Source organism: Poromitra crassiceps, assembly GCF_964638095.1.
Source record: "Poromitra crassiceps genome assembly, chromosome: 12".
In the NCBI taxonomy this organism is placed as follows: Eukaryota; Metazoa; Chordata; class Actinopteri; order Beryciformes; family Melamphaidae; genus Poromitra; species Poromitra crassiceps.
Window position 1 is genome coordinate 14,610,223 of NC_139632.1, and position 9,944 is coordinate 14,620,166.

Consider the following 9,944-nt stretch of genomic DNA (forward strand, 5'->3'; position numbering starts at 1 on the left):
TATACACACAAAATACATAGGTAATAGGCCTACTACTAGCATTGCGTTTATGACTCTGCATTACCTGCTCTGTGCCCTATAATAACCCATATCCAGTCCTTTTTACCGGACTGGACTGGATGGATATGGGCATACATTTCTATAATAGGCTATACTATCCAGTCCTTTTTAGCAGTTTAAATCAGGTTTACGCCTATATCTGCAATCTGACGGCAATCACTTTTTGACGACACCTGTTGTCCAGTCTTGATAGTTCTAAACGTCTAACAGGGATTTAACCAGAAAGGTTAATGGTTTGACAATCTGCATATAGGCTTGCGGCTCGGGGCACATTACCCAGTTGATCCTGGCCCAGGGCCAGGGCTAAACAGAATATCAGTGTTCAGGTGGAAACTGATCTGTTCTATTTATTTATTTAGCCTTTAGTCCACAAAAAATTATAGTTTGACTTGGAGCTATAGGCTATGTCTCAGTCGCAGTGGGCAGAACAAGGGGAGCAAGATGGTGATATTCAAATTAATAAACATAACCACTTGTTTTAAGACACGACTGAAACTTGCAAGAACCTTAGGCTACAATAATAACTATAATAATTATGGTGGTGGGGGTGATGATGGTGATGATTATTATTATTATTACTACACCATTATGGCTGAGCGATCCAGGAAGCCCCTGATCCAGTTCTTCATAACATCCATTTCCTTGTTTGCTTTTCTCCTGTTGAAGCCTGAAGCCGAGTTGCTCCTCACGACCAGCCTAGCAACCATACTGTTTACCATAGCAACTTAAGAAAGCTCAAACTCGTGCCAGCATTTCCAGCTGTCCGTTGCTAATGATATATCTATATATTTTTACCGTTAACTCTGTCCAGAACTCTAGCATTTCTTAGGCCTACGTGTTTCTGTGTTTTATGGGTCGTGTGGTCACTCTTTCACTTCTTTATTCGGACTGACTGGATGAAAGAAAGAGGCGAGGCGCGATGGAGGCACAGGATGAAAACCCAGAGAGTCCAGAAAGGCTGCAGGCAGCGGCCTCCTTCAAGGCTTTTATGCTGAAAAACAGCACAAAAAGCAACCTTAACCTGTAAGTAACGTGTGCCCGATAATATTTCAGTGGTCCTCCATATAACCTAGGTCACAAATGCAGTCTATTGTTATGTTAGCTAGCTTACTGATAGGCTACTGAATGTACTGATGTAGCGTTCCCTAATAACAGCACTGGGACGCAGGGCCGGTGTCATGCCGAGTTTTGCACCCCCGCCGAGAATTGCATCCCCACGAGAGACACTGCGTAAACGTTAACGTTAACGCGTCTTCATTCAGAAACCACGCCCAAGACGGGGGAAAACAGAAAGCCCCCCTCCAATCCTGGCGTTCCCCTATGTCACGTGCATGGTTGCGTGTTGCACACAAAGATCGTATATACAGAAGATGAACACTGCAACTTACTTCCTTGACGCGTGATTTCTAACCCCACATAGGATAAGCAATAACCACGCCCTGTGGCGCTGGGATTGGCCAGGAGCATTGAAGCTTGGGACTAAAGCACCTGGGGTTTTTCATCTTTTAAAATAAAGATGTTTAAAAAACTATTGCTTGTTACATTTTCAGTGCTTTTCTCTGGGTAAGAATTGAGCTTGAAATTAACGATATGATAGCCTACATTATATTATATGAGCTATGAACGTGAACACAACACCCTTAATATTATTGCATGTTTTTGTAGATTGTGTACATTGTGTAGATTACAATTATTATACTTATTATTATTATTACTATGCTAAGGAAGGTAGGTGACCATAATTCATTTCAATGTCCGCTCTCGAAATCGCTGTCCGTTCTCAAGAGCTATTCAGTTGGTTCATGAAATCGCTGGGCTGCGTGCCCTCCAGTGTTGCTCCTGGCCAATCCCGGCGCCACAGTGCGTGGTTATTGCTTATCCTATGTGGGGTTAGAAATCACGCTTCCTTGACAGCTAAATCCACATTTTTCTTCTCGCCAATTCTCAATGGCTTCCTTGTTTTGCTCAGGAGTACAAAAAAACTTTAATTGGCGATTTTTTACATTTGTTGTCTGCGCAGCCCACCACACAACAGCTTTTAGCTATGTTTAATTCAAGGAAAATGACACTGGTGAATGGGAGTGAACGGACCGATTTCCCCCGTGATGGGCGTGGCCTATTTCTTGCAGTGTCTCTATGGGGCCCTAAAGGATCGTTTGATTTGGGGCCACCCCACTGCACAGCTAGCCTACTGTAAATCTATTGACACCCACCTGTAATGCCAACATAGCTTTATCTTTCTGTTTTTCCTCATCTTCTGTTTTCTTCTTTCTTTTCTCTGCTCCAGAAGGATGTAATTTTTTGTGACAGTTTTTTGCATAAATACAGAGGAGAGTTAACCTAACGTTAGTCTGACTGACTGCTTGCATCAAAAGTGGGCATGAATATGAGTATGACACCAGCTATGACAGAGGCATTGATTAAGTAGCATTAATTAGCCAGCCTGTAGAACACAATATTGTGTTCTTGCAGACACTCAGTTCGCTTATGTCTAGGGCCGTTCCTGCGGTGGGATGTTTACTACTATATAATTCCGCTTTTAGGTGTTCTAATAAACAGTTCATGTGATGCTTGGTAGCACTTCCTTTTTTTCATGTTTTTAGCAGGGGGGGGGGGGGGGGGGGTTCTTATCTGGAAGAAACCCCAGGGGAGCACGGTGAGAACATGCAAACTCCACACAGAAAGGCCCTTCTTGACGACCCCACCTGGGCCGTAGGCACTGAGGACATGGGAATGGGGACACGCCATCAGCGCACACACCGTCCCAGGCGAGAATCGAACCCAGGACCGCTACCACTGCGCTACCGTGCCCCATTGCTTGGTGGCACTTAGTGGAATCCTGAGGGAACTGTTTTTGTAGGCGGAGACAACTAAAATACATTAAAAACATTCCAGTGCTCATACTGTATAGGCAGTTTCAACTGGACAACACAGATATTCTAAAATGGACCAACGTTTTTTTCCGTGTTTCAGTGTTTTGCTAATTCACCACCGACCAGAACAAACTGTTGTATAATGCTTAATTAACTTTATTGACAGCTATGACCACCTTACACGTTTACTGACGAAGGTGATGGACGAGCGTCCGCAAAATGCGGTTGATGTGATTGAGGATATGAGCCGTGATTTGAAGCGGGGTTCGTTCGAAGCCAAGCAGAGCACCCTGCGGGACTCTCCTCAGACTACAGCCGCCCAGCTGCTGGCTGAGCAGCAGCGCCTGCTTTTCACCAAGGGAGAAGAGGGTGACCAGGAGGATGAACTGGTATTGGCCACACACACACACACACCCACACCCACACCCACACTACGTACTGTATGCAGAGCCAAATTTGCACCATGTAACACTGATTGTCTTCTGTCAGATTGAAACACCTCTTCCTAACCTGAGCGAGGTTGGCTTCTACCTGGAGCAAGCCGGGGTGGGCCTGGGGAGGGAAGAGATGCAGAGGATCTTCCTCGCACTGAAGCAACTTGTGGAGTCCCAGCCGCTGCAGCGCTGCCGACTATGGGGCAAGATTTTGGGAGTAGAGAGCAATTATGTCGTTGCTGAGGCCGAGTACAGAGAAGGAGAAGAAGAGGAAGAGCAGAGCGCAGAGGACGCCGCTGAGGATGAGGAGAGAGAGGGAGAGACCCAGGATGATGAGGAGAATGAGGAGGGGGAAGTGGTAAGTCCTCAGTGAATATATCAGATGATCGCTGATGGTAGTTTATAAGCCTTCCGCTCTTTCTATGTCTTATGATCTCTTTGTTTTATAGAGTGATCCACTGCCTCGGTCAGCCTACAAGCCCCCCCCTGTGGTGCCAAAGGAGGCCATCCGGACTGGTGTCAACAAGTTTGTTTACTATGTGTGCAAAGAGCCTGGTCTTCCCTGGGTTAAGCTCCCTTTAGTCATGCCTGCACAAATCAGCGGCGCTCGCCAGATCCGCAAGTTCTTCACCGGCCGGCTGGACGCCCCGATCGTCAGCTATCCTCCTTTCCCCGGCAGTGAAGCCACCTATCTCAGAGCCCAGATTGCCCGCATCTCTGCCGGCACACACGTCAGTCCGCAGGGCTTCTACCAGTTCGGGGAGGAGGAAGGCGAGGAGGAAGACGAGGCGCCGCATGACAGCCACGAAGTCAACCCTGACTTTGAGGGCATCCCGGTTCCTGAAATGGCAGAGTCTTTGTCCACCTGGGTTCATCATGTCCAGCACATCCTGCAGCAGGTAGAACTAAAGCAATCACATGGATCTTTTCTTCACGTGGTGTTCTAGTTTACTACATGTGTGTGTGTGTGTGTATGCACCATACACATATAATGGTAAATGTGGACTCCTTTAGGGCCGCTGTACTTGGGTCAACCTCGCTGCAAAGCCAGATGAAGAGTCTTATGAAGAGGGAGATGCTGAGGAAAAGGAGGAGGAGCCTGATGAGCCTGAGCCGGAGGTGGGACCGCCCCTCCTCACCTCGCTCTCTCAGGACGCTGGTCAGTCTTTGACTTGGGACATTTTCATGTCATACTGGTGAGCGTTGGTAAGGTGTACTCACAGTGTTGGTTCATATTTGTGTCTTTCAGAAATGTTCAACACGTCTCCCTGGAGCTCCAAGATGTCCTCCACTCTCACCTCTCAGTATGCCGTCGCTGTTCTGCGCTCAAACCTCTGGCCAGGGGCTCATGCATATGCTTGTGGAAAGTAAGGGCAAAGATTGGAATTCACGATTTTATGACATGCTTGATTTCACACAGCATGCTGAAGGCAGAATTACAACGAATTATGCCGTTTCTTCATTTAGGAAGTTTGAGAACATCTACATCGGTTGGGGGCTGAAGTTTGCAGGGGAAGGGTTCACCCCATCTGTCCCAGCCGTGCCACAGAAAGAATACCCCAGTGGACCAGAAATCACAGAGGCCCTGGACCCGACCCTGGAAGAGGAACAGGCGCTGAAAGCAGCTTTAGAGGAGCAGCAAGCTGCCCAGGAGGATGTGGATGACATGGATGGAGAAGAGGACGAGGAAGACGATGATTGAGGAAGAATATTGATGAACAGGGAATGACACATTTCAACAGAGGATTGAAATATTTTAAAGTACTGGGTGTCTGGGTAGTGTAGAGGTAAAAGCACTCACCTACCACTGCGGAGACCCGGGTTCAATTCCTGGCAGCTGTACTTCCGCCTTGGGTCAGATGTTCCTACAGACACAATTGGCCGTGTCTGCGGGTGGGAAGTTGGTGGGGTATGAGTCCTGGTCGCTGCTCTGGTCGGTCGGGGCACCTGCTTGGAGGAGGGGAACTGGGGGGAATAGTGTGATCCTCCCACACGCTACATCCTGCCGGTGAAGGTCCTCGCTGTCAGGTGAAAAGAAGCAGCTGGTGACTGCACTTGTATCGGAGGAAGCATGTGCTAGTCTACAGTGCTCCTCAGATCGGCAGAGGGGGTGGAGCATTGACCAGGACAAGGGGGATTGGCCAAGTACAATTGGGAAGAAAACACACACACACACACACACACACACACATCTATATATCTATATATACTATATATATATACACACACACATATATATATACACACACACACACTGTATATATACTGTATACAGTATACATATATATACACTGTATACAGTATATATAGTGTATGTGTGTGTATATATATATATATACACACTATACAGTAATCAGAGCAATAAATAACGTGTTGTATCTAGTAGGCTGAGATGTTTTGTGTGTGTGTGTGTGTTTAAGTGATGTCAAACATTCGGATTTGTAGGAAATGAATGAAAAATGAAACTAGCATTCCCTTTCCAGTGTCCTGACAATAAATAAATCACACCAACTGGCAATAATGTTCCATTGCATTGTCTATTTATTTGCCTGTAGTACATATCATATGCATATGCTTACAAACAAGGAAAAGTCTAACAAGCATCCGTACGCAAACGTATCAACACACATACGCCATACACATAGTACATATTCAGCAAACCTTGCCGTTTAATCCTGTAATAGAAGGCTAAATTCCCCCTAAAAACAGTCTTCACTTCCAGTGAATTTGGAGATTTTTAGTGGATTCTATTAAAATTCAAAATAACAGTCTAGACTCTAAACGGTGATCAAGCATCATATTGTGGAGCTGTTGCGTTGTCAGTGGATGGCAGAGATCCACATTGTGGAAAGCGGCAGGTCGAAGGGTCATTTTCTGTTTTTCTATCAGAGCTGTTAGCATCTCAAAGGAAAGAAAGCCTAAATTTTGAGTATAAAAGCTCAAACAATGGGTTCACAAAGGTAGCCTCCCACTCACTCACTCCCTCCCAACATTTCCTAATGACTTCATCGAAGATTGTAGTTTCTGGATACTAGCTTTAGCAGAGTGTTCTCAAACAGGATATGTACGTAGATTCAATTTCAAGGTGAACTTTTTTTCCATTATTTTTGGGGGAGCTATGGAAAGATAGTAAGACGCATACACAATCACATTGCTTAGCTTTCTTTCCCCCCACAATCCCTTTTGTTTTTTGAGCCTAACCCAGCGTTTATTGCGTCCAGACAGAGATCAAAACCTCCCCCACTCCACAAAAAGTTTTGGCGTTCTGCCCTTAGCTTGGTTCCAACACCCATACTTGTGGTTTGCCTAACTTGGCCAGCTGTGTCATCATCCCACCACGTGACTGCTGCAGGATGCAGACAAAACGGTTGGGAATAATCCCCGAAATTCTCGGAGAGAACGACGGATGATTTGACAGAAATCCGGTTGAAACACTGATTTACCGACAATTCATTTATTTGTTCTGTGACAATGTAATTGAACTTGGACAATTTTCACGATACACACCTATTTTTCACAATATGACATGTACAATGATTGTGTAACTATCCAGCACTATTGCATATTGCCTGCGGCATTTCCAGTCTAAATTGTCTCTGTATCAAACCCCTGTTGTTGCTTCTTGAAGTTAGTTGGACTTTTCTCCACACGTTTGCAGCTGATAACGACCCTCACTCACAGGTAACCTAAGGCAATGAAGCTCCACCCTGATGATGGAGAAAAATGTACAACATAAAGAGTCAATTTAAAAGCACTGTGCAAAAACCAAGGTGCTGACTGCCACCTCCGCCCCCCCAACACCAAAACCCAATCCTTTTCTCACACACACACACACACATGGGTAATAAGGCCTACTACAAACACGCACACACAGATCGCTAAAGGCGTGTTTTCAAACCGTCAGATCTGTATCATGGCCTCTATGCAGGAGGAGCTAAAATGAGTAATATTTTTTACTACGCTATGTCCTGCATAATTCAGTCTCACTGACTCACTTAAATGCTAAAATTACCAGGGAGGAAGGAAATAGAAATGGTAAATGGTAAAATGGACGTTGTATGTCTTTGTGCTTTCATCGTAAACTGGGAGACTTGGGCTAGAGACATTTCAGTATGACAAGAGGAAATCGGGTAGATTGTCAGTGTGTGGTGCACGAAAATCATTTTCAATAAAAGGAAAACTGGAGAACATTATAGTCAGCAATGTATAATTGCCAGTTCTACCCACATTAGGTACACAGTACACACACCATCACTTGTACACACAGACTTGCTCATCATCACCACATCAAACCTGTCTCATACTGTATACATAACCACATACCCATAAGCGTCCCCAGTGTCCCGATGTCATCTGCCAGCATTAACCGTCACTTCCTTGTCTTAGGCCTGGTTTTGTGAACGAGTGAAGCGCCTCCTGCCACAGAACAAGATATTTCCTCTCAGGTCTACATCGTAGGAGTTATCCTTTATGTCAAGTGACTGGCAAGTCAAACTCCTGTCCTTGGAAGTACAGGAGTTAATACAACATTGGTGTCAACTCTGGAGTTAAGTCAGTAGTTTAGTTGATGCCACCACAGTCTGTGAGCCACTCTTGGGACACACACAGAGACTGTGAATGACATCACTGAGGTTTGAAATACATTGTATTGATAAATGGGTATGTGGGTAAAACAAGCACATACTTCCCTCCCATGTTAAGTACTGAAATGAATGCATGTGCTGAACTCTTCTCACGAGTCCAAGAAGAAGTGCAAATATCTCTCAGATTTGTGTGAATGGCATGTGCATCACTCATTTGATAACCGGTCTCGAAAACTGCTTGTGCTTTGGCCAATAAATTGAGAACTCACTGTGACTCAGGAAGCCATGAACAGTAGGTATAGGTATATGGGTCCTATCTTTGTACAAGTGCCAATTGGTTTTTGCGCTTTCGCACCGGTTTGCGCGCCTTATGCCATCTTTCCTGCAGGGACGATAGCAGTCCGCCTCGCGCAAGTGTCAATTTGCGTTCCAGGTGTTATGCCGAGTTTTGCACCCCCGCCGCCAAACGCATCCCCACCTCACGGGAGCATATTGTAATGATTTATACAGAAACATCTGTAAAACGGTTTAAAAATGATATAATTGTCTGGGTAAGACGTGACCTCCCTGTTCATAAGTTAAAACAGCCCCAAAATATGGTGGGGGATGCAATTCTCGGCAGGGATGCAGAACGGGCGCAGGCGCAAATTGGAGGCGTGCCAAGTCATCTGCTATTCTCCGTGCCCCGCTAAATGCCATCTGCGCACGGCGCAAACGGGATTTGGGCGGTCTTAACTACCAGAATTATTCACAGGTGTGTGGCCTGGCAATGCCCGGGCGTTGCATCAATCAAACCAATCAATTCCCATCTCGCATTCCCTGTTAACAGTTTGCGCAATGCATGCTGTAATTCTCTCCATGCGTAATTTGGACATCTCACAGCAACCATCGCATCATATACCTGTTAAAAACATCTGTGATTTGATGCACTTCGGGTTCTTTTGTTGACTGGAAATAATGTTTGCAACGGGGAAACAGGGACATTTGATTGACAATAATATTGCAAGTAGGCAGCATGTTTGTGGCTCTTTACACATTAAGATTTTCAGTGAATAATAGTTGAGTGCCTCACTGATAATCTGCTGTTACCCAATTTTAGCAGCAGAATTTGATGTCCTGGTGTTTGAATTTTAATGGAACATTGTGTGCAATGACGTATCCAAAAGGAATTCCGCTGCGCAGCGTGGAGAATAATGGTGCACTCAAGCGCAGCGGGGTATTTTGCGCCAAGAGCTGTTTTAGAGGTGCGCTTCAGAGCTCTTAGCGCAAAGAATTGCGCGCATGCCGACGATAGCAGAATGCCATCTGTGTCCCCACATTTTAAGGGGACACACCTGGTTTGGCATGGGGCACGCTTACCCCATGCACGGCCAGTATAATCATAACGGGCGTAGAGGTATTTAGCGTGGCAGGGAGAATACCAATGCGCTTGGGCACGCACCCCATTTTGCACTGCGCTCGGCGTTAAACAAGCGCAAGCGCAGAAATACAGCTTTAAGACGATAGGGCCCCATATCTTTATCAGTACATCTGTATCTTGGTAGCAATAGTATCAGTATGTCAGCTATACGTCACATTAGTGACTAAAGCACGTACTTTCGATTGCCAAGTCTGTTGTATTTTTTCTGTTTTGTTGGTAACTATTGGTTCAACAGAGCCCTTATGCCGACTCGCAAAAAACAAATACAGAACAGATTTCACAAAGCCACAGGACAGTCAAATCATTCAACCAACCAACCAACCGATCAATCTTATATTTCTCATAAGAGATCTATACAGACGGACAGCTGCAGGCCTGTGTGTAGAAGACAACTGGAGGACTACGTCCGCAGAAGACTTCTGCTCCTGTGTGGCAGCAGTCTGATGTCTGTAGCTGTCTTTAAATCAGATGTCTGCGTCTCCAGCAGTCTTTGTAGCAGATAGGATCTGATAGATCAGATAGGAGTCTGTAGCAGGCGACAAATCGAAAACGTCTGGCAGGTCCTGGGATCCTG

At 45.6% G+C, this 9,944-nt stretch overlaps 1 protein-coding gene across 1 annotated transcript; it reads left to right on the forward strand.

Annotated features, from left to right (window-relative positions):
• Positions 1-979: 979 nt before the first annotated feature.
• On the forward strand, positions 980-5,069 carry rsph4a (radial spoke head component 4A; the record flags this gene model as incomplete). The annotated part of the gene is made up of 7 exons (XM_083647221.1): positions 980-1,083; positions 3,100-3,322; positions 3,423-3,725; positions 3,817-4,266; positions 4,382-4,526; positions 4,617-4,734; positions 4,835-5,069. The coding sequence occupies 7 exons, from the start codon at positions 980-982 to the stop codon at positions 5,067-5,069; spliced, it is 1,578 nt and encodes a 525-aa protein (XP_083503347.1).
• Positions 5,070-9,944: the final 4,875 nt, after the last annotated feature.